Genomic DNA, 26,103 nt, shown 5'->3' on the forward strand with positions numbered 1-26,103 from the left:
TCCATATTTTCATTAAAAATGATTTTAATTCTTCCTAGAGGAATACAGGTTTGAATGAAATACATTCATTCTATAAATACATTAGCAGCAAAACCTTGCCAGCAGAGTCCTCTACTCAAGCCTTTGAGCAGGAAGACGTGTTCCATCAATCCTGTCAAGTTCAGGGTGTCCGCTTCTGGAGAAAAGCTGGGTGTGCCTGCTCACAGGGAGTGACTAATAAGCCTTCTCATCTTCCAATTCCTTTGGTATCCTCTACACTCAGCTGGTGAGGACCTTCAGCAACAAGGAAGACAACTGGGAAGGCCTAACTGAAACCCACAATGCATTTGGAACTACTTGTTGCTTTCAGCTAGCAACATTTTAATGGTTTTCATAAAGTAAACCTACATTTCAAAAAAGAAAGAAAGAAAACAAACCATCATTCCGATCCTTCCTCCTGTGGGCAGAAGAACCGATCTCGTGATCTCGTCAGGCGAGCCCATGTGCACTTGCTGACTAGAGACTACCCAGCATGTATTATCTCAACACTGTTAATGTTCTAGGTCCTCTCTGAAAGACTGAAGGCTTTCCTAAAGAGACAAGGCTAGATCACAAAGATGTGCATACACATAACCACGTGGCTAACCTTGGCTTCTATCAGAGGTGGGCTTCTGGACCTTTTCCTCTATCAGTCACTGTCCTCTGATCCACGCCTGCTGCTTTACCTGCCCTCTCAACCCCTGCTGAGACTGAGGCAGCAGGAGCCAGAAGGTAGGCAGGTGTTCCTTTTTAACTAATTACAGGCCTCCTAACACTTGCACGGCGGTTACCTTACATCAGTGCTTAATGTGTGGGATGCAGTGGGATGGCTCAAGTCACGCTGGCTGGGGGAAAATGGAGCAATATGAGAGAAATCTGATTTGTGTGGACAAAAGGGCACTTTGACTCAAGCATAAATACATCTCCCAAATTACATGTAAATAAAGAACAGATAGTAAAAGTTGGCCCTCTCATTGCCACCCATTACTGAAAAGTAGGACAGATGCATGCCTCATCTGCCAGTCCATCTTAAAGAATCCACTGGACATTCCTCTGTAAGTGCTTTAGCTGTCCCCACTCCGTCCACTTCTAACCGTGGGTTGGTTTTGTTTTACCAATGTGTGTTCCGTCCAAAGCAGTTGCTCTCTCCTCCTATTTATGTGCGGAGAGAGACTCGTCTGTTGAGTAAACAGCACTGCCCATCCTGCAGTCCTCTGTCCTCATGGAGTCTGCGAGATCTTCTTCCTCCGACTCATCATCCTCTTCCTCCTGTGCAGAGGAGCTGGAGCTGGGCTCTTTGCAGGTCTTCAGGTGGCGAGTGAGATGGTACTTGGTTAGATAAGCCTTTGTACATTTTTCGCAGACATAATCTCGTTTTCCTTCGTGAGAATTGAGATGCTTCTTCAAGTGGTTTGTTCTCAAGAACAGTTTATCACACTTCGGACACTTGATCTGGCGTTCTCTAAGAGAAACACAAGAGTGACATCTGCTTGGTGTGTAAACAATCAAGCCACATAAGTTCCGTAATCTCAGGCCTTTATAGGAACTTTTGAGTACTATGCAAACAGGACCATCCAGTGTAGGTTTCTTTCAGTGAAAATGAGGCCTGTGATATTCACAAGGTGCCCAAGTACCTGTAGTTTGCTCCATTCCATTAATATGAAGTATTTACAAAGAGTCTGCAACTCTTATTCTTCATAGATATTCTAGTGGCTTTCAGTTTTATATTTTCATAAGCAAGAATATCTACATCTGTGTGTGTATACATATATGTTACATACATACATACAGGTTTATATTGATAGATGGATAGGCAGACAGACAGACAGATAGCTGGGGGATATACACAGGAGAAATATACACTTGGATCAAAAGTGCTTCCACCTTCAAGGTCAAAAAAGATGAAAGCTCTGCTATTTGATGCACACTAAGCAAGCACAGAACTACAACTCTCGTTCCTAAACAAATCATAAGATCCTGTGTTCACCTCTGAGGGACCAAACTTGAAACTAACCAGTAGGCCAAGCTGCAGAGTATAAAGACATATGCCCTGAAAAGAAGAGAACTATATGGAAACATGACAGTGACCACACATTACATAAGAAGCCACTATGTTATAGAGTGGTCAGAGCCTGGGGATGTAACTCAGTGGTAGAGCACTGGCCTTGCCTGGCCTGTGGAAGATCCCGGTTTCAATTCACAGCACATACCTTCACCCCCTACCTTCCAAAAAAGAAGTATTAAACCTATGTTTAAACCTTTGCAAAGGACAGATGTCAGAATTAAAGAACAGAGGCTAATAGAAGCTCACCCAGAACAAAACTTCCCCCAACACTACCTTGACTGTGTGGTATTCAGAAAGAAGTAACATCCCCATCTGCCAGAGACATTTTGAAAATTAGTATGTCCCACAGGGTATATACAGTCTCATGGGGACCTTTTTAAAAACAGCAAGACTTGCAGGGGCTCAGGGGTCAAGAGTGTGGATTGCTCTTGCAGGACCTAATTTCAGTTCCCAGTACTCACCTTGAAAGTCCCACAACTGCCTGCCTGTCAGCTTGAGGACATCCGAGGCCCTCCCTTTTCTGACCTCTACAGCCTTACTCATGTGTGCACAAATACACTGAGTTTAAAATAAGTCTTGATGGCCAAGGCACAAAATGTTTCGCAGCTTTGCACTTCTCAGTAATAAAGGCCATTATTTCTTAAATAAATAAAAATAAATAAATAAATAAGTCTTAAGAAAGAATAATGAGGGCTAATTTAGCTGTGGAGGTACACTCCTATAACCACACTTCAAGACAGTGGGGGAAAGAACGGAAAATGCTAGGCTGGGGCTCTAGTCCTAGCCAATTACATTAGAATCTCTAAGGTGAGCCGGGTGTGGTGGCGCACGCCTTTAATCCCAGCACTTGGGAGGCAGAGGCAGGCGGTTTTCTGAGTTCGAGGCCAGCCTGGTCTACAGTGTGAGTTCCAGGACAGCCAGGGCTACACAGAGAAACCCTGTCTCAGAAAAACAAAATCTCCCTAAAGGTGGGAGGGACCGTGTCATCATTTGTTAACATCCCTGTGTTTATAACGGGCAGTGTTAGCACTGAGTCTCTCCCTACCATCTCCCAAGCCCTGACCTCCAGGGTGAGGTGGAACTGGGTTTAGATATAGCAGAGAATATGGAGCCTAGAAATGTGTCTTAAAATAAGAGGAAGAAACTGAAGCTCCTGCTCTCACTAACATCCTTCTCACCACCAACCTCCAACCAGGAGGCTGGGGCACAGCAAACAGTGCTCTCTCCTCACAGCTCTGGAGTCGAGGGCAGGGAACTGGCTCATTCTGCACTGCACTCGAGGCCACTTCCTCCCTGGGACGCTGCTGCTGACAGCACTGTTTGAGCGGCTGCACCGAGGCCAGCATGTACATGACCCTAGAGATCTTCTCACCTCTCATACTGTACAACGTCTAGCTGATACTCACAATTTCACATGATCAATGAAACTAATGAAGACTGTTGTAAAAGATCCTTTATAGGGCCAGCAAGGTTTAGCAAGTAAGGCATTTGACTGAGGCCTGATAACTTGAGGTAAATTCCCAAGACCCACATGGAGGATGGGGGCATCCATAAGTTGTCTTCTGACCTCCATGAGTACCATGGCATGTATGCATCACACAAACAAGCACATTACAAATGAATGCTTAAAACATTTTTTGGGATGGTACAGCAAATATTGTAGTGCCTATCTGTGACGCCAGCTAATCAGGAATTTGAGATCAAACTAGGCTAAGCAAAACTCTCTAAGCAAAAAAGTAGAAAAAAAAAAAAAGTCCTTTTGAGAACTACACTAGATCCTGAGTCCTCAGTTGAAACCAAAGAGATTCTTTAGAATATAAAGTTTACAGTGAACGTCACGTCTGTCAACGCTTGCTCAAAGCTGAGGAAAAGACTATCACTGCTTCTGCCTACTACCACTATGACTAATAGCAGGTCAGACCGTTTTTTTACACCCAAATTTAGTAAAACATTCCTAGGCAATCTACTGCCTGACATTCTGCCCCCCAACCCCTTGTTCCCCTTGAATTACCCCTGTCCATCTAAAACAGAAGAGGTATGTCACCAAATAATGATACCCCTTTCCTTAAAGTCCATAAATGCCCACACAACTACATACATACCTAATATTAGTAAACTAAACACCTAAAAATGCTTAATTCTCTATTAACCACAATTTCAACACACACACACACACACACACACACACACACACGCCCTTAGCACAGGACTGCCCAGCAGGCAGTGGGTAGGGGAGTCAAATCTATTCCCAGCTCACCATTATGCTGAGGATGAGATGTAATTCCCTTGGTAGAGCTTCAACAGGGACACAGCTCAGCAGAGTGCCTGCCTAGCACTGAGAGCCTGCGTTGGATCTCCACACTGCACAACCTGTACATGCCTGTGATCACAGCACTAAGATTACCTTATTAGGTCATCTCTAACTATGCCGTGAGTTCAAGGCCAGCCAGGAATACAAGAGATTGTATCTCAAAAACTGAGACTGCTTATGATGTAGAGTCTGCCTCTCACCACTTTCTCCAAAGTAGTATTTTCTAACACAGAGAAACACGTTCGATATTCTCTGCTTTTTTGTTTCTGCCTATGGTATTTTCACACCCTTGCTGCCACCTAGAATATCATCCTAACTCCTTATCCTTCTCTATTTTCTTAATTCTAACTGATCTTGCAAACTTTATATGCCCCAGTACAGGGGAACGCCAGGGCCAAAAAGGGGGAGTGGGGGGGAAGGGAGGGGGGGGTATGGGGGACTTTTGGTATAGCATTGGAAATGTACATGAGCTAAATACCTAATAAAAAAATGGAAAAAATGGAAAAAAAAAAAAGACTAAGCTAAAACTACTAGGGAGTGTGGCTGATCACCAAGGCTGGCTTATGTGCCCCTCTTCAGTAATGGGGACCAGACCCCTGGTCTTAGGCCAGATAATTGCTATATTATTTAGCTGTATTGCCAACCCTTTGTTTTTAAGATTTTGTTTTGTTTGGTTTGGGTTTGGTTTGTTTTGTTTTTCAAGCCAGGGTTTCTCTATGTAGTATAGCCTTGGCTGTCCTAGAAACTGGCTCTGTAGACTGAGCTGGCCTTGAACCTACAGATATCTCTGCCTCCAAGTGATGGGATTAAAGGCTTGCACCACCATCATCCAGCTTTAAGATTAATAATTAATAATGTGTATGAATGTTGTGCCTGTGCACCACTTACCAGCCCAGTGCCTAAAAGAGGCATGCTGGAACCCCTGGAACTGGAGTTATAGTCTGTTGTGAACCTCTATGTGGGTGCTTGGAATCAAATACATGTTTTCTGAGAGTAGTGCTCCTAACCACTGAGCCACCTCTCCAGCACCCTCTATTCTATTTTGACTATCCTCTAACTCACAGTCTATCTGATTCAGTCTCCTGAGTGGATGAGATCACAGGAGTGTACTGCTGAGTGGATGACGTCACAGGAGTGTACTGCTGAGTGGATGACGTCACAGGAGTGTGCTGCTGAGTGGATGACGTCACAGGAGTGTACTGCTAGATCAGGCTCAAGCACTGCTTGTGTATGGTCTTCAGCATGGTGATGACTGACTTATTTCACTTTCCCCAACCTGGAGCTGTCTAAAGATAAGGGCAATGTCTTTATCTCTGTCCCCAGCACAACACTGAGCATCAAGCATCAAAGAGGTGGTTTTAAAAACTTACTGTTTTAAAAACATGGATAAAATGAATACAAAGAACGTATGAAAATAAGAACAGAAGTGAAATCTTCCACAGTATGGCCTAAGGACTGGCACAGGACACACAGGAAAGGCTATATGGTAAGCAGGTGAGCTTTCTGGAGATGGCCCAGCATCGTGCATGGCTGGGATGTGTGCACTCTGAGAGGCATGGACCTTAGAGACTTCGTCATAGGACTGCTTATCACAGCTGATATGCCTTTCCTGCCACTACTACATAGCCTAATAATTCCTGGGCATCAGGCCACCTGTTGGCAAATTTCCTACAGATCAATATAAAGATGTATTTTCATATAATAATGTTGTTTAGCCAAATTAATAATTTTATAGAACTCCTGATTTGATTCAAATAATTTTAGGAACAAAGTTTAAGGAGATGGTTTGCCAAAAAATAAAAAATAAAATAAAATAAGAATTAAGACTAGAACATGCCTCTGCCTCATAGAATAGTAAGTAAAGGCTGCATAATAAGGAATACAATGAGCTTTTATAAATTGCACTAAGAAGAGAAGTAGGCTTGGGACAAATTATGATCAAGAAAAAACATTCATTCTAGCTCAAATCAAAGGATAAGGCCATACGTATACAGTAAAATAAAGCAAGGCCACATGAAACTGCTGCTTTGAACTTAGGAGCTTACAGAATGAAACACCGCTTTGAACTTATTATCAACATCCTTCTGTAACTCCTTTTTATGCAACATTTTATGTGTGAGGTAATTTTATAAAGAACTTTTGTCTAAGAAGCTATAAAAAGGCTGAGAGAAAAATAAGGTGTGGCTGTTGGGGCTCTGCCCCACCCATCAAACCTGTTTATGTGGATATATGCATATATGTCTGTCTGTAGTTATGTACATATGTTCATATATACATATGTACTCATATACATCTGTGTGTGTGTGTGTGTGTGTGTGTGTGTGTGCATGCATGCATGCATGCATGCGCACTTGTAAAATTGATGAAACTGATGGTCAGGTACACCCAAGAGTCAGTGAGTGTGTAGGTGTGTATATATGACTTTCTCTTTATCCTTTTTCTTTCTCTCTGGCTCAGGAAGAGTTAATGAGCTCCAACTGGCCAGTGAGAAGCCCCTGAGTTAAAGAGCCCATGTAATTAAATTTCTTTTTCTAACCCCCTGCTGCTATTAGCAGGAGTCAGTCAACTGCCAGAAACCATCAGCTCTGGCCCCCATAACAATAATGGGAATGTAATAGCCAGAGGACATCAGCCTCTGGTCTGTCTACTCTGTGCCCCACCTCAGTACCTGGGTGTCAGGCGGGACTCTGACAAAGGACTGCTTGGTTTCTCTGGACCCTGGCCTGTAAGGGAGAAGCAGATGCACACCCAGCACCTCAGGCTCAGGCGTGCACACAATGGATCACCCCCGACAAGCAGCATCCTCATACAGGATACTCACTGCGTGTGGATGAGCACGTGCTGCTTGAGGTCCTGTCTCCGCATGAACAGCTTGTCACAGTAATCACACTTGAGATTCTTCTCACCCGTGTGGATGACCATGTGAGACTCCAGGTGAGCCTTCTGCGTGAAAGACTTGTCACACAAAGTACACCTATAATTTTTCTGACCTGCAAATGATTCCAGGACATCATACTGAGAATAAAATAACTACAGATTCTCTGACAGGCAGGTAAATTTGGAGAAACAGCCCAAAAGAATCAAGCAGAACTGACTCAGGCCTGGTACTGCACTCCCCTACAGTGTCTATCTACAAACAGTCTAAGCCATTCCATTTATAACCTAAACGAAAGCTAGCAAGGCCAGTAAGTCTGACCTCCTAAGACCTCTATCTAAAAGTGCGTATGTTTGCAGCTGGCACACATACAAACTTTGAGGAAAAAAAATGATGCTATCAGTCCCTACGTAGTTAAAAGAACTTGGGATTAGCAATGTAACCATGTGAAGTACTTGTCTGGCCTACTTAAAGCCCGGGATTCAATTCCAGCACCTATGAGCCAAGTATGGTGATCAGCCTCAGAAAGCATGGTGCTAACCTGGGATAATGACTCACTTCAAAAAGAAAAGATAACTCACAAACTATAGAGCCTATCTACAGGCCTTTCCATTGAATAATTTGTATTTTTGTTTCTTAAAAATAAAATAAAATAAACCCACAGTATAATCTCACAAAGCAGAACTGAATTTAAATCTTTCCAAGTATATTGTAAAAAAATTCTAGGACAAGGGCTAGCAAATTGGGAGTGGGGGGCAGAAAGGAGGAAGAAAGGGAAGAAGGAAAGGAGGGAGGGGGAGAGAGAGAGAGAGAGAGGGAAGGAGGGAGGGAGGGAGGGAGGGAGGGAGGGAGGGAGGGAGGAAGGAAGGAAGGAAGGAAGGAAGGAAGGAAGGAAGGAAGGAAGGAAGGAAGGAAGGAAGAAAACTACAGTGGGTGTTTAGCTTCTTCAGGACACCTGTTCTCTCCTCCAACTGCCCAGTCTTAAAACAACAGGCTGAAAACGAAACTTCCTTTTAGTGATCCGTAGAACAAATGATTCAATCAGGAAAGTTAAGACTGGTTATTCCGGGATTTGGGGGATGAGGGAAGAGCTGAGAGGCTGGAGAGATGGCTAATGGTTAAAAGTACTGGCTATCTGGCTACTGTTTCAGAGGACCTGGGTTTAATTCTCAGCACCCTACAGCAGCTCACAACCATCTATAACTCAGATTCCAGGGATGGGTGCCCTCCCTCTTCTGTTCTCCACAAGCACTGCATGCAAATGGTACACATACAGGCAAAATGTCCATACACATAAAATACAAATAAATAATTTGTTTAGAGCTGGTTTAAATGGAGTTTAGAAACTGGAAGCTCAAATATAAAAACCGGTCTCCTTCAAACTGCACAGAAGGACTCCTTAGAAAAATACCTCGGTAACCTGAAGTATCACCCTCAGGAGCCTTAGGTTTCCACCTCACAAGGCTTACAGGCCAATGACATCCCATAGCTATGTGCATACATTCGATGACATATTTCAACTCTACCTTCAGTAATTTCTTTCTGCCAAGACTTTATGGCTGCAAATTCTAACTACTATGAGAACTCCATGCCAATGGTTCAATACAGCTTACCTGTATGTATTTTGAGGTGTGTCCGTAGGTTGCTTGGATCACTAAAAGCCTTGCTACAAAAATCACACTTGTGGGGCTTCATACCCATGTGGCCCATAAAGTGAACGTGGAGTTTGGAAGGCGAGATAAAAGCCTGGGGGCACATTGAACACTTCCACTTCCTTTCCTTGCTGTGGCTTGGCCCATGGCTGCTGCTGTGGCCCTGGCTAGGGAGATGATTGTGGATATGGCTGGTCAGATGAGCTTTGAACTCTGAATAGGAACTGCACTCCTTGCCACAGTTACAGAGGTGCACATCTGGGTGTTCAGGAACACCTTTAGAAAAATAAATCAATATTTCTGGTTACTTTAATTTCAAAATTATTCTTGACATTAATAACTGACGATTACAATTTCCTTCTACCAAAATGTCTGACTCACTCACTCCCTGTCAATTAAGAAGCCTTGTTCAGTGCCATACTCCTATCATTTAAAAACAGTGCACACAGGAAGCACTGGGTAGACACAGAATTGACACCATCTTTTTTCCTGGAGAAACCATTTACATTTTGTAGTGCACACAAACTCTTAAGTAGACCTATAAATGTGACACAGTAGAAAGAAAAGCACATTAAATCAAATGGAAGGGTCTTTGCTAACTCTCAAGAAGTTCAAAAAACAGTTTCAGGGATTTACAAGCCCTGATTCAAAGTCCTACAACAAAAGCTTGATTATTTGAAACAGCAACATCCACCTAGTGAAGAAGTCACCTCACATGCAGAGCTAGCAGCTTGCTTTCATACAGCTGCCCCTGTAAAATCTATCCAATTCTCTCGCTCGCTGGTCACTGCACTAGTCTTAAGAACAAGCCTCACAGACTTACCTATCTGTTGAGCGTAATTCCGGCTGTAATAGAAAAGCAGCTCACTTTCAGGGGGGATGTCTTGTGAGGTACAGAAATAGATTTTCCCATCATGGGGATAGGCCACCAAATTCTGTTCTTCACGGTTCCTACATAACCACATTCAATAGATCAAGTGTAAGAGAAAGGGTCTCATTATGTTGCTCAGGCTGGTTGCAAACTTCTGGCCTCGATTAACTTTCCTGCTTCAGCCTTCTAAATAGCTAGGGCTACAAGTATATTCCACACTTGGCTTAGGATACTTTTTCTTCAGTGCTGTGGTTCAAACCAAAGCTTTACACTTTCTAGCCCAGAAATCCTATCAATAAGCTCCATCTGCTGCCCTCGAGTACAGTAATTCTGAGATATATACACATCATACCATACCCTCTGTAAGCAGAATCTAGTGAAAGCTGAGACAGAACTATTTTCTCTATTGTTTCTATAACTCTACCCTCCCTATTAGAGATTGTGAAGAAACATAATTCTTGCTGTAGTATGTAGGTAGTCATTCCTTTAGTCAGAAACAACAGTCTGCTAGGAGATGCAATATGAGCAAGTAGCAAGGCAACACACACCTGTAATCCCAGCCCCCGAGAGGCAGAGGCAGGATTCATTACAGGAGCACTGCTCCAAATACCAGGCAGGCTGACGTACATGAGATCCTATCTCAAAAGAAACCAAAGCTAAATGAAAACAAAGCATGCCTGCTTATTTTGAGACTGGGTCCTAAGTGGTGCTGACTGACCTAGGGCTTGCTATGTAGCCCAGCGCAGCCCAGAACGTGCAGAGGTTCGTGCCTCAGGCTCCCAAGTGCTGGTCGCTGGTTATTTTAGGCCTGAGTCACAATGTCCATGAAGTCTTAATTCCCTATGACAAATATTTATGAAGATAGAAAGCTAACAAAAATTAACTCTAGTAATAGCCTGAAAAAGACTACTGGTGATATGAAGAGGCATTACTTGTAAACTCATGTATCATTCCTTATTGCCCAGACACCAAATAAAATGTTTGTAAAAAGACATTGTTTTATAGCCACCACCAGTCAGCTGCTACTAGACTGGGAATGCTGAAAGGCTTGGGCTTAAGGACTTCAAGGTCCTAGTGACAACGTGCACTCATCAATCAGTCTTCCATAGCTTATGCCGAGTGTACTACTGAACCTCACCCGAATGGTAGTGATCTCGTTACTAAAGCAGCCTTACCTGGCTTTGCGCACAAACATCATCCAATTACACTCATTCTCATCGGTTGTAATGATACAGAACTCCAGGACACCAGTGTGGTATATCTGCCAACAGAAGGCAAGCACACATGTACAGTGAACTGATAACCTTTCATTTGCTCAGCTAGTTAGTGCGAGCTAGGGCCCTCTCTCTCCATGCTTATCTCGCCACCTTTCCCGTTTCCAGAAATACAAGCAAGTGGTTAGAGGTCTCCAGGTGCTGCTCCGTGTACAGAATGACTTCACTCTGAGTACCTTGGCTAAAAACATTAAACTACAGTCTATTTATCTATCCATCTTTATCAAAAACACCAGATAGTGACAGTGGGGATGACTGTCTCCTAAAGGCAGAGAGCTATCCACCCATTTTCCCAGTCAGACATTCAAATTAAAGTTCCCTACCATGTACCACCTCACCATTTCAACTCTGCCCCCATCTTTTAGATTCTATATAAATATGTTACTGATACAGCTATTGATGTCAAAACCTTATATTCCCATTAGGAAACTAGAGAAATAATCGTAGCTAATTCTAAAACTGTTTCCTAAGCCAAATACTGAAGGAAAGTTTAGTTAACTACTAATAACTTTTATTTTGTAAACAAAGTTCATAGCCTCAGCAGCCATAAGAAATCAAATTGTATAAACGATTCAAATTGGAGCTGAGATAGCCTGGTGGTTAAGAGCACTAGCTACTCTTGCAAGGTTCTGGGTTCACTTCCCAGCTCCCACATGGAAGCTCACAACTGTCTATAGAGCTAGTTCCAGGGGCTCTGATACCCTCCTGCGGGCTCCATAGACTGCACACAAGTGCTACACATATAGTTAGGCAAAATTCCCAAACATATAAGACAAAGATGTGTTTTTAAAAGAGATCAGAATCATTGCATTAATCTATAAAATGAAAACTGCATCAGTTTATCCCCTATTTGTTCAACAGCTGTTTATACTGGAAATAAGAGAAAATGAAATACAAATGATGGACACAAGTGCATTCTCAGGTCTAGCTAATTTTGACTGGTTATGCTTTAAACAATGAAAACTGCCCCCAGAAATGTCACGCACGGTGTTGGCATGGCCCACTCCCAACATCTGGGAAGCTGCAGAGGAGGACTCAGAGTGTGAGGTCAGCTTGGGATACAAGAAGCAGCAGCAGCAGCCGGAGAAGTCTCTTCAGCACTGACCTTCCAGACATGGTTAACTGCCTTGTCTGTCCACTCTGCTACTTCCAAGGAGTGACTCTGCTGACCAATTAGAGGTCCGAAGCAAGTCCGCACAGGAATGGTTTCTGCAGTCCATACACCTATCAATGGAAGGACACCAACTACACAATGATTTAAACCTACTGAGACAGGCGCTTAACCCAGACAAAGAATCTTATGTTCACCAAAGCTAACATTTCTGATGTGTCAACAATCCTGAGACAGCTAAGACGTGTAGATCCTAGCCTAAAGGAACAGACAAAAGTAGCCAACAAGATGGCTCAGTGTCACTTGTCATGAAACCTTGATGACCTCAGTTCCACCCACAGAACTCCACTTCTGAAAAGGTATTCTCTGACCTTCACATCTCTCTCTCTCTCTCTCTCTCTCTCTCTCTCTCTCACTCACACACACACACACACACACACACACACACACATACACACACAAATTGAAATGCATAAGCACAATCAAATTCCTGCTGTATACACACAAACCTACATGTTTCCAAACATTATTTTAGAGTAAGCAAGAGACCAGAAAACATTTTATCAAAGAATAGCAATCTATTTCAAATAAATCAAGCTTCTAAAATTTCTTATACTTAATATAATGCATGACTATTATCTAAGCAGTTTAGTGCTTTCAAGATTTATGCCCAACTGAGGCTGAAAATAATAAACCTAATTTTGCATTTTCAAAGGACTGGCACAGTAATTCAGAAGCTGTGAAGCTCAGACATGGGTAAGCCAGCCCTGACAATCACAATCCCTTTCTGAGAAATGTTACACAAGTACATTTCTGTTTAAAGTCTGCTTATTTTCTTCGTAACACCTGATTATCAGAGGTAGATTTCTCACATTTTATTAGAAAACAAGTTTCTAATATGGTGAACATGGTGGCTTGGTAGTTGATGGATGTCCCAGAACAGAGGCTGTCAGACTCAGGCCAGGATCTGTGCTTCTAGTCGGTTCTGGCTCTCAGGAGAGGATTCTCAACTAAGCTTTCAGAGGTTGCATTGTTGTCACCATCAGAGAAGTCAACCATTCCCTACCATTTACAATTTTACTTCCTAATGTTTATAATTTGAAGCCACTGAGTTTTAGATCAACTAGTCACTACTTCCACACACAAACTTTCACAGCTCCGTCCCATAAAGGAGATTTGATGGGATTGTGTGGTTTCTTCCAAGATTCTTACCAACATCTGTTCCCACGATGGACTGGCGGAGAACAAGCTGCTTCGGGAGGGATAGTCTTGCTCTGCTCTCTATTGGTGTGTCAGGAACAAAAGTCACTGGTCCATGATCAGGGCAATCTGAGGGGTAGGCTCGGTCACAAAGAGTGCACCCTGTAGGCAGCACATGTCAAAGACAAATAAATGGGTGTTCACATAAACTAAGTTACCACTTGGATTCAAATGCCAATTACTAAATGCAATCAGTAAGAAGGCTCTTAATTACACTTATTATTACTTGGAGACTTTAAAGACTAATACAGAGGGCTCCTCACTGACTGGCTTCTGCACTTTTAGACCTTCTTGTTCACTCTATTGCCAAGTTCTTTTGTACCCTTTGCTGACAGTTTCATCCCACTGCCACAGCCATGACTACCTTCAGATAATTCCTCTCTGAGCTCCACTCGCTATCTCCCCTGAGCACCTTACACACTGAATCAATGTCTACAATGGATTCATCACATCTCCCTCCCATAAGCTACCACTGTACTCTTCCCCAACCTGTCTGTCAGCACAGTTATGAAGCGACTCATTCAGGAACTTGAGCTTTCTCCTCAGCACCAGCCCTTTAGCCCACCTACAAGCTCCAATAACTACTCCACTAATGTTCTACTTTCCCCATCTTAGCTACTTCTACTGTAAGGAGATTATCTCCCTACAATACTTGCCTCTAACAAGTCTAACAGCTCACAATGCAGTAGAACCCCATACCAATCCTTACTCTTAAAACCTTCACTGATCTTGAAAGCCCTTTTTGTTCGGCTCCTGCTTGTCTCTGCAGGTGACTGTTCCCTCAGACCCATTTTCCACCACAGCCACCTAAACCATTTCTGACTCTTCATCCTAGGCACTTGGGTGCCCATGCCTGTCTTCCTATCAATTGCCTACCATCTTGCCTGTCTTCAGGTCCATGCTAACACATATGCTGCCTGCCCTCTGCGGCTAATGTGCCCTGACCCTTCCACAGCCCAGTTAGTTGTTGTTCTTCTCATGGTCACACTGACTGTTCTTCTGTACTACAGCTGCCTGTGTCTTGTCCATGCTTCCTATGGGCCACAGGTTCCTCCTGGTCTGTACTGTTTAGGTAGACTGCCCTGTCCCCTGCAGCTAGCAGCGCACAGCATATAGTGAGCTATGAAAATTTTCTGCATGGACTAAGCACAGTGAAATCAACAAATCAACCATTTTATATGGTTTTTGTTGCTGCCTAATAAAAAAGAACTTTTACATGCCCAACCATGGTAATTTATACTCTAGGGGAAAAAAAAAAATCACTGCATAATCAATCTACATTTTCCCACAGTTATAAAAGTGATCCAGAAACTTTTTTTCTTCTGGCATATGCTGAAAAAAAAAAAGTTTATCACCAAGATTATCTTTGTGAAGTTTTATGCCTGTAACGCTCTGTCTGGGAAAATACCTTGAATAGTATAGGGAAAATACAGACACAACTATATTGTCTGTTTAATCCAGGGTGTCACTGTAAGAACGACTGAACTGTACTTTATTTGACTTGAGCAAATGGCACAGTATGAGGGCAAAGAAAATTCCAAAATGCAATTCCTCACGACGTTAACCAATATCAGACTATGACAAACACTAGTTAGGACAATGGTATTTTAAGGCCAATATTTGGGATCCGGAAAGATGGCTCAGCAATTTACGAGCACTTGCTACTCTTGCAGAGGACCTAGGTTCGATTCCCAGAACGCACACGTTGGCTCACCGTCTGTAACTCCAGTTCCAGGGAATCCAACACTGCCCTAGCTTCTGTAGGCATTAGGCATTCATGTGATACATGTACATGCATGCAGGAAAAACCCTCACACACATACAATTTTAAAACACACAAAAAAAGTATTTCCAGAAGAGAACAGTGAAGCACACTCACAAATTGTAAACAAGGTTGCCATGTTTTCCTTGTTTGAATTGGAGTCTTCCATTTGCAGTGAAGATGGTACAAAAGACAAGCTGTCTGAGGACACATCTACATGACCTGTCCCCATGGCAACCTCCTGCGTGATAGAAGAGACAGCCACAGGCTCTAGGCTAAGGCCAACTTCATGGAGGGAAACAGACTCTAGGGAGGCCAGGTTGTGTGAGGTAGAGAGTGCCACGCTTACAGAGTTGGTGCTCATGGCCACGGTGTGGATGGAGTCACTGAGGGTACTGTCAGACATCCCATTGACCCGGTTTGCAATGTGGTCAGTTTCCATGACCACAGGAAGCTCCAGACCATTCCCGTGAATGGGTATCACACCACCATGTCCTACAGCTTCTGCTGTAAGGCTGTTGCTCACAGAATCCACAGAGAGAGGCTCATGACTTCTGGAGCCATTTGGGATTTGGGGATGCTCTCCTGTAACACCGTCCATTGTAAGCTCCTCTGCCATTCCATCTGTGGAGATTGGGCTGGTAACCCTAGAAACATTCTCCATGGTGATTGTTGTGTCCAATGCTACTTCGTGGCCATCATTAGGATGAAGACTTTGGGCACCATGTGTGTTTACAGAGCGAGAGTCTATTGAAACAATGCCTAGTTCTAATCCAACATTTCCATTGGCCTGATACGGATCTAGTGCTGAAGGGTTGTTGGTGATAGATAATGCTGTATTTCCATCAACATTTATAGAGTTGGGGTGGATATACTGAGGAGGTGGTCTGTCAGCTAAATAAGATAAAATGCCTGAGGAAAAAAAAGAGATATCAGAGATATTTAGCACATTGTTAAACATAAAAAATTTCAAATATTAGGAACCGTTTTCCTTACTAATATAGCTAAGTTAAATAACCTACTACTTCTTTAATCAATGACTATATAAGTAGCACATATATGCCATTCTGAGTTTCTCTATGGAACTCAAATCCTAAACACATGAAATTTATCTGAAGCCAATTAGAAACAACTTACATGAAACTGACCTCTAATAGCTATGTGATTGCAATTCTTTGGTCCAAAGATGCTAAAATTTGCTCTATAAAAAAATGTAAATAAATAATAAAATTATTTAAGAACTTCTGTCATAAAACTATCAAAACACATTAAACTATTCAAAACAACTATTACAGAAATTTCTGGGAGGAGAGCAGGAGCAGGTTGGGATCAGACCTAGGGCCTCAGAAAAGTCTTACTATAGAACTACATCCCAAATCCAAAGCTGTGGTTCCGAGGATGTGGGGTGTCACCTGCAATACTGCTAGTGGGAGAGCATATACTGAAACACAGTGTATTTATGAAACTCAAAACGACCCCACTGTCGTGCATTAAACTCCATTTACACCAACCTTCCCTAAACGCCTGAGTGTATTTTGTAAATATACACAAAGACAACACCCCTAAGGACATCAGCTACAATGACAATAAAGTCTGGAAAAAGCAAGCTGGCCACTCATGTAATAAACCATTAAATATCCAATCAGTACTTTTTTTTTTCCTGAGACAAAGTCTAGACTAAATTCCTGGTCTCCTTGCTTCAGCCTCTCAAATGCTGGAATTACAGGGGTAAGCCATTTAAAAAGACCATTATCGGGCTCAGTGGCACACCTCTTTAATCCCAGCACTGGGCAAAGGGAGGCAAGTTTCTATGAATTCAAAGCCAGCCTGGTCAACATAGTGAGCCCTTAGGCCCACCAGAACAATATAGCCTATTTAAAAAAAAGGACGGGATGGGGGTTATGAAAAATCATTTAGTAGCAGGGGAATATACTAAGTACAAAGACACACAATTGCAGAGAAATCACAGTATTAAAAAAAAAAAAAAAAGTATACCAGAAGGAGAGATGTGGCTTCCCTTTCTCCCTGCTTGCTACATTTTCTAAAGAGAGTGTATCAATACATTTATCACAGAATCAAAGTCAATAAACTCCAAGCCAGACAGGTAGCTGTTAAAGCACAGAATTAAAAACACTGAACCCAAATTCAGTGATCATAGTTTGCTTCATAAAAAGACTATTAACACTACCACAGGGAACTGAAGATGGCTCCGTAGGTAAAGCCACGTAAGCCAAAGGATCGGAGTCTAGATCCCCAACACACACAGGTAAATCCCATGTTGTGTATCCCACCTCTAATCCCACAGATCACTGATGTGAACTAGTCAGTTACACCAGCTGTTGAATCAGCAAGTTCTGGGTGCAGTGAGAGACTCTGCTTCAATACGTAAGGTGGGAGGTAACTGAGAACAACAACTGCCTCTATATGCACACGCATCAACGGATACCTGTGCACTCACACACGTGCATGCACACTACACACATACAGATGCAAAGAAAAAAATAGTAACACAAACCAGGCGTGGTAGGGCTCATCTATAACTCTGATACTGAGGAGGCAGAGCCAGAGAAGAACTCACTTTGAGGCTACCCTTGTCTTAATAGCAGATTCCAGGGCTACAAATAAGACCCTGTCTCAAACCAACAACAACAAAACCAAACCAAAAGCCCCTCATGCCTGTAATCCAGCACTTTGAAGGTAGAAAGCGAGAAGATTGGGAGCAAGGTCACTCTCATACATAGGCAGGTAGTTGCCCAGTCTCAAAATAAAAAGAAGGTCAGCTGTAGCATACATGAGGCCATAAAGTTCAATCCCCACCACTTCAAAACAAAACAATTTTAAAAACTACAAACTAAAAACTGGGCTAACAAGACTCAAATTGCGTCCTTTAATACTTAACTTTATACATATTCTAAGCAAAGCACACAAAAAACCCAGGGATTGCTATCCAAAGATTAGAGAAAAAGATGTTAACTCTAATCTCCAATCGCTGAGGTCAAAAGTTGGTTGTATTCCCCACTCCCACCACCACCACCACCACCACCACAAGTAACTATAAACTTACCAGGTAGAATGGTTCTGAAGTAACTGCTCTCTAGGTGAGGGTAAGGAGGTGGAGGTAGGGTGTAGTTCCTCTCAGGTAGCCCACACATCACTCCTCGGTCTCCAATGCCCACGGGGAGCATAAGAGACAAGGCAGAAGGCAGAGAGCTCAGGGAGGGACCCAGGTTTGGAATTGCCACTGGAAGTCCTAAAGGGGGGGGGGGGGGACACGAATTTTTTTTTCATTAATTAAAAGATTGGTACCTAAAAACCACTGACAAATCTCTTAGAACTCACAGAAACAGAAACAAAATCTCGCCCTAGTAGCACTATAACCCAAGATACTATTGGGCAACATCTATAACAAAAACATACAATCTAGTCCCCAAATTACTTCTCAGAAAGGGTCTATTTAGCTCATGTTGGCCTATGCTCTTCTAGAGTGCTAGGATTACAGATGAACAAACCTGGCCCTCCAATCAGATCAGTGTGTTATGAGTGCACATCAGGGTTTTTTTAAAGTGCTAAATTGATCCTCCGTTGTGTTTTTCCTAAATATCCAAACAATTAACAATCTAAGTTTAAATAACAGCTAAGAGGGAAAAAAATAACACTAAAAACAAAAACAACAAGCAGGTTCAGAGAGTCGGCTCAGTGGTCAAGAGAATGTACTGGTCCAGAGGACCGGAATTCAATTGCCAGCAACATTATCACGTGACTCCAGCTCCAGGACAAGCCACTCTGCAAGACACCTGCCCTCATGTGCATACTTACAAGTAAATAAAATTTTAAAATGAATCTTTAAAATAAATAAATATAAAAAAACTATTCACAAATATGGTTTCTTGCAGTGATAACTTATTGTAAAGCTTTGTTTATTTTCCTATTTCTATGACTATACATTTCACTTTTAAACTCCCAAATGCTTGGAATGGTTGGTGCATTACTGTAATCCCAGAACCAGAGAAGCTGAGACAGAAGGATTTTGAATTTGAGCCTAGGCAACATAGTGAAATCCTGTCTAAAAATGCAACAAACAAAGACCAGGTATGTTTGTACTTGGAACCTATCCAGATCCAAGTAAAATGTAGAACGGTGTGTGCATATTTTCAGCCCTTTCTCTACAAACTGTACTTCACAATAAAAAAGTCTGATCTTAGACTATATCCACCTCGGATTATACTCATTTGCAAAAGGCTTAAATGACTTTCCCTGTGCCTAACCAGGCACAAATGAATACCCACCAACTTACTCAGTGCTGACCTGCATATTTTGGCCAGAGGGAGTATTTTCTTAATATAAACTTTTTCCTCTTAATAAGACTGTTTCCTAAAAGGATTAGCTAAGGGACTAAACAGATGGGTTAACAATTTTCAGACAGTTTCAAGGCGAAGGTTGGCCTTCTACTGCTCTTCCTGCCTACACTCGTAAACAACGAGAGTACAGCATATTCCACCAGGCTCTTTGAGGGTTTCTGTTTTGTTTGTTTTTGGTTTTTTGTGGGGCTGGAGAGATGGCTGAGCAGCTAAGAGCATTTGCTACACTTACAGGAGAACCCAAGTCCAGAGTCTTAGCACCCACATTGTAGCTCACAAACATCTGCAACTTGGGTCCCAAAGTGCCCGACTCTCTATCCTGACTTCTGTGGGCACCAGATACACATGTAGTTTACAAAAGTGACTCTGGGCCTGTTGCAGTTTATTAATGTGTAAAGAAGCACTGTGTTTCCAACAAGAATCAGACAAAACACATACGTGTACACATCACATATATAAACTTTTTTTATAATTTCTTTTGTTGACACTTTAAGAAAAGAGATGCTGATTTCAATTAATATATGACTTGGCTGTTACATTTTATTAATTCAGGATATAATTTTCTATGAAGAACTAAATATCTTTTCCATATTGTTTAAAAATACTAAACACAAAGTCCAATACATTACAATGCCACATATCCTTAAGAACCAATAGCTTACTCATTTCCCATTTCAATAGGAAAAGTAAAAATCAGACAATAAAAGGGCTTTCAGAACCAGGTGTGGTGGCACATGCCTGTAATCCCAGCACTCGGGAGGTGGAGTCAGGAGAATCAAGAATGCAAGTCCATCATGGTTATATTAAGATTGGGGCCAGCTCAGGGTATGTAAGACCAGTCCTCAAACAAAACAAAATCTCCCAACAACAAAAAAAGGAGTCCGTGTACTAAGGCATGTGCTAGGAAGAATAAGACGCTTCCTGTGTTTCTGAGGATGCACAAGCTCACAGGAAGTTCCACTTAAGACCTCCATCCCTGGCACTACTTTCCCATAAAGCCAGGCCTTGTACACTTCTACAGATGCTCAATTTCCAATCTAAAAGAAAACAAGCCTGATTTCAAATGCTTGGAACTTACAGAGGAAAGCTAACTGATCTTCTATTAATTAAGGACATGATGTCAAAGTGTCAACCAGATGAGTGTGAGACGCCCCAAATAAAAAGCCAAGTCAGTTTCAGCTCTGGATGAAAGAGACTATCAGAAAAAAAGCTGCTACTCTATAGTACTTTGTAGAGGGCACTGGCTCGTTTCTCTGTACTACCCTTAGCACACTCAGAACTGAACACAATGTTCAAGGGCAGCGGCTCCCCTCCCACTCACCTGGGGCAGGGATGGCACTGTGAGAGGGAGAGGCAGCCAAGCCCAGGTGACTTCCTGAGACTGGCAGGGCATTGCTCACAGAGGATGAAGACAGCTGCTCCATCCCCACTGGGCTCAAGTTCATGTCATTCATCCTAGGAAAAAGCATAGACGACCATTGAGTCCATGTGTTAAAAGAGCCAAGAATCTAGGGCTGGGGAACTAGGACCTGACCAATTGCTCTTTATACACATATGACTGAAACCACAAGGCACTGTGATTCCAAGTTAACTAATGGGTGTCAATGCTGCAGACCATACACAGGGTGAATTCGATCTGCCTTGTTCCGAACCTTACACAAAGCAAACACCCCAAACACCAGTCTGCGTCAGCAGCACTAGTCAGGGTGGCTTACTGTTTCTGTTTTAAATCAGTCTCATTGTACTATCTCCATTTGGCTTATCAACACAAACCAGTTTTCAGGCATTATCTTTAAAGTACTGGAATAGTTTTACTAATCCTTTTTATAGTGAGTTAAAAGTAAGCCTGAGACTGACTCAGATGGCATAAAGAAGTACCAAGCTCTCCCTAAGAATCAGTATTTTCTTAAAATCTGTAACCATACCAGAGTATCAATAACCTTAATCCCTTCACACATTGAGGTTCATCATGCAAGCTTTACTAGAAGGTAATTCACTGTAAGGTAGGGGAGGATTTAAGTGTCAAAGATACAACATATGCCCCAAATCATAAAGTAGTTCAATAAAAGGTCATCATCAGCCATCCTGCAAAGGACAGTCAGAGATGTTCCAACACTTCAGACTCTGTTGATACACGGGCCATTTTCAGAAGGCTGAAAAGTCAAAGAGTTGCCTTTTCTAGACAGTCCATCATGCAATGTCACTAACTGCATGGTAAAAGAGTCATACTGATATGAAGAGGCACCATATGAAGAGGCACTTAGTTTCAGCTAAGTGTGGTGGCACAGAAATAGGGAGGCTGTGTCAAGAGGACTGCCAGAAGTTCCAAGACTACCGTGGTCAGTCTGCAAACTACATAGCAAGATCTTGTCTCAAAAGAAAAGAGCTGGGTTAAGAGCCCTTGCTGTTTTCCACAGGACGTGAGTTCAGGCCCTAGTAACCATGTTTGGTTCCCAGGAGCATCAGATGGCTTCAGAAACCTCCTGTAGCTCCAGGGGTTCCACACCCTCCTATGGCCTCAGAGGGCACCTGCACACACTGCATAGGCATAGACACAAACACATAATTAAAAGAAAACATTTTAAATATATGCACCTACACTAGTTTCTAATCAGAATTTAGAGACCACCATCTTATCATTTACAGAAGCTAGCCACCCTTCTTAAAGGAGGTTAAAGGAGCTCTCCAGTGACCTCCCATCCTTACTCCACATTTACTGCAGCAGGTTCTTCCTGTTCGCCTAGGGTACCTAAGAAACAATGGGCAAGTGATTTACTCCTGCCCCTCCTAAACCTCACACGTGGAGGTTGTATGATGGTAAATCAACACTCTCAACCACAGTGGACTTGGAATCACATAGGCACACGCTTCTGAGTGTGTCTATGAGGGTGATTCCACCTACATTCAATGGGGTAGGATCCTGTATTAGGTAAAGTGAGGAAGCAAACCCATGCCCACGTTCCTCTCCGCTTCCAGATTATAGGCTGCCACATGACTGCCTCCCCCACCAGGATGGGCTTCATCAAAGTAAACGGTCTTCTCTTAGGTGGCTTCTTGTCATGGATTTTGTCATAGCAACCACACTGCTGATCGACTTTGTTATTCTTCTTTAATTAACATACATGTACACGGGTTGAAAGGGCTGTGGATGTATTTAGTGGTCAGGAGGTAGTTCTCAACTTCCACGTTGGTGAGGCGGGGTCCCTCTTGTTGCTGTGACCGCCTGTATCCAACTCCCATCTCCCAGAGGACTGCTAGAATTACAGATGCACATTCCTGCATATAGCTTTTTTATGTGAGCGATCGAACTGGAATTGCCAGCCTCCCTACATAGCTGCTTTTATTCACTGGGCCATTTCCCCAGCCCTGGGATGGTACCTTAGTCCCCTTTTAACGATAAGAAAGCCTAGATTTTGAGGTTTAAAACAAAAAAACCACCAACCCCCCTGCTCCCCCCCAACACACACCAAGTTTAAAATCACCTAACTAGTCAGGGGTACAGCTGAGTTTTGAAGTCAAACCTAATTTAAGATTTCCACTCTCTTAGCCTAGAAACAAATTACAAACAAAACTGTTCTTGCTTTTTTTCCGAGTCCTGTTTACATTACAACCTGGCTTAACTGTGGGGTATAAAGTTTTTCACAGACCTATTTCTAGAATTACACTCCATCTATATGGTAATCATAAAACTAGCTTTTGGACATCAACTACATCCAAAAAAATGTTCAAGCCACGCCCACTCATCACCCAGAGAGACAGCTAGAACCACATGGAAAATGAGGTACACTATCTGAAGGACCAAAGATCAACAAAAGGATGTTACTTCTCACGAAGAATGGAAACTCTGTGTAACCTAAAGAAGCCACTGCTACTTTAGCAAAGTCTCTAGGCCCCAGCTAGTTTAAAACAGACTTCTCTAAATTCTCCCACCTGCAACCATACCTAAAATACAACCATCACTGGAACCACAAGGCCTAAATACAACATACAGATTACAGTAACTTATTAGAGCAGAGTTAAGTGTGTGGCTTCACCTCCTATTCTTAAAGCTCCTGAACGTCTATACAATGTCATCATCAATAATAACTCGTGTGAAATTCTGGACCTTCTCACACCCGTTCAAACAAGACTTTAGTAACAGAGGCTCAGCAGATTTCTGTTTGATGTGAGTCCCCAAAACGTGATGGCCTCAACAGCCATAAACCAAAGGTCACAAGTACTCAAAGACAGAAGACACCAGGAAGGAATGCTGCACACAGTGACTCCCAAGGGACCTTCCCCTTCAACAAGGCACAGCCATTCTACCAACCTCATATCACCGTCCTAAGAAGGCCTAAAGGATACTGAGTTCTTTCTGTCTTGTCACTGTGTCTTCTGCCAATTATTCTTAGCTGTTTTTATGTTTCTAACTGACCGAAGTTGATCAATTGTTGGTTGCAAACCTCGCGCTGTTTTCTGGAAATGACATTTAAGAAACTAACAGGAATACAGCCACTTTACAAAATGCATCAACCAGCTCCAATAATTTCAGTCAATACGTTTTCTCTTCCCCGCTATATTGACAGCCTTTTAAAAGCTTTTGGGGGCGGGGGGGGGGGGAACCCAGCTAAATACTGCTCCGTCTTTACTACTCCGCTAACACAGTACCTTCTAGTTCAGGAGACTTGCACAATTTAAAAACTTCACCTCCGCACTCCACCATCCCTGGCTACAGTAACCCGCAAACCCCCAAAGGTGAAGAACTATGATACTACAGTAACATTCCAAATTAAAATAGCGAAAGCTAAAATACGACAGGAAAGAGGTGCCAAGCAGCTAACAATGTACGGCTACTCAGAACAATCACCCCAGGAACCAACTAGTACTCTGGATATTTCTATTGGGTTCAGGTGCTCAAATCCATTTACGCGTCACACGTGTGGCCCGAAGGCACCCAAACAAAGACTGAGTCTCCGGCGGCGTCCGCCCCGCTCCCTCGGCCCTGCCTTGGGGACCTGCCCTGCTCACCTGCACGTCCAGGGCAGGGGGCCGGCGGCTGCTAGGTGCGCGATGGGGCCGGTGTCACGTGCTACCACATCCCGCCGGTGGCCGCGCCTCCCCGCACTGCCCGACGTCTCCGAGGGCCGGCGGCTGCGCTCCGCGGCGAGGGCCCGGCATGCTGGGCGGCGCCCGGGGCTGTTTTCCCAGAAGCGCTGGCAGCCGGACTGGCCGACCTGGAAGAAGAGAAGAGCGATCAGCCGTGGCCTTTCCCTGCCCCGGGCCGCTCGAGCCCGCCCCGCCGCGTCGCCCACCTGAGGCCCGCGCTGGGGAGCACTGGCCCGGCCGCCTGGCTCGTCATCGGGCCGAACGTCGGCCCGGACGCTCCTGCCTCCCGGGACCCCGCGCCCGGTTTACAGCTCTCCTAACATTTCCCGCCCGGCCCCGCCCGGTCAGGCCCGCCGCCTTCACGGGGCCGCACCCTCGGGGGCGCCTTTCCGGCTTCTCAGCCACTCCGGGCCCGTTTCCGGCTTCCCAGCCACTCTGCGTCCGTGCTACCTGCCTACGGCCTGCGCTCCGACCCGCTCTTCCGGGGATACGCACCGCCCCCTCTCTGCGTGTGGAGAACCGCAGAGCCCCGGGAGTGGGCGGGCTTAGAGACGCTCCACCCAGAGTGTTGCAGCTCAGCTGGGTGCCGATCCAATCGAGGGCCGAATAATCGCTCCGCCGTTGCTAGGAGACCAGAACTGATACACGTGCTAGGGGTGCGTTCTGAACTCCAACGTTCTCCAGACTCTGCTTTTCTGTCCAGATGGCATGGCCTCAAGTAGGGAAGCATGAATCCACATAACACAACGTTTTTAAATATAGGATTGGGCCAGACGGCGGTGTGGCCCAGGAGTAATCGGGTTTCGATTCTGAAACTCTTTTACCCTGTGTGAAGTTTCCCTGCTCCCACATCATAAAAGATGATGTTGGGATTTGTGCAGGTGTTTTTCTTCTCTCTTTGCCTTCCCGTCCCTTCTGCACGGACAGGCACAGTGCTTACTTAGAATAATCATTGGAACCACAACATCTGCTCGGTAGCCAACTTTTGACATAATGTTTATTCATATGAGTGGGTGGGTGGATGTGAAAGCAAATGTGCATGTGTAAAAGAAGTTAGAGAACAACTTACACTCTCTTTCCCACATGTGGGTACCAGGGACTAAAGAGCCTTACCCTCTTTGCCACCTTGTCAGTCTATTTATGGCAATATCCCATACCCCACAATTCACTAATCATACCTAAGTATTTACCCAATACAGAAACATATACATGTGTGTATGTATGTATGTATGTACAAAGACATATGTACTAAGTTCCTTGCAACTTTGTTAATGATCTGTCATCAACCAATAAAGAGTTGCACTGAATCACCGTTGTGGAGCCCTAGGCAGCAATAAAAAGTAACAAGCTATTTGCATGTAGGTAGACCTCTAGAAGCTTTCTACACTGAGCAAAAAAACATCAGAAACAAAAGACTAGAAGTCTGTATAAAATTCTAGAAAAGGCCAAGACTTTACTAAC

The 26,103-nt window shown here is 43.5% G+C and overlaps 1 protein-coding gene across 10 annotated transcripts; it reads right to left on the reverse strand.

Annotated features, from left to right (window-relative positions):
• Positions 1-4: 4 nt before the first annotated feature.
• On the reverse strand, positions 5-25,193 carry Prdm4 (PR domain containing 4). 10 transcript variants are annotated; one of them, XM_011243582.2, is made up of 12 exons: positions 24,849-25,057; positions 24,565-24,770; positions 20,879-21,012; positions 18,264-18,449; positions 15,317-16,111; positions 13,390-13,539; positions 12,172-12,311; positions 10,968-11,053; positions 9,745-9,872; positions 8,883-9,197; positions 7,216-7,384; positions 5-1,480 (listed from the first exon to the last, which is right to left on the reverse strand). In XM_011243582.2, exons 3-12 carry the CDS (start codon positions 21,009-21,011, stop codon positions 1,171-1,173), a joined length of 2,412 nt encoding a protein of 803 aa, XP_011241884.1. In that variant the 5' UTR covers position 21,012; positions 24,565-24,770; positions 24,849-25,057; the 3' UTR covers positions 5-1,170. The 10 variants fall into 10 exon arrangements, with proteins under 10 accessions (XP_011241884.1, XP_006514256.1, XP_006514257.1 ...); XM_006514193.3 differs by lacking the exon at positions 24,849-25,057 and adding an exon at positions 25,093-25,193 and having other exon boundaries at positions 7-1,480; XM_006514194.4 differs by having other exon boundaries at positions 7-1,480; positions 25,016-25,135.
• Between the last annotated feature and the right edge of the window lie 910 nt (positions 25,194-26,103).

Source organism: Mus musculus, chromosome 10, assembly GCF_000001635.26.
Source record: "Mus musculus strain C57BL/6J chromosome 10, GRCm38.p6 C57BL/6J".
Lineage (NCBI taxonomy): Eukaryota > Metazoa > Chordata > Mammalia > Rodentia > Muridae > Mus > Mus musculus.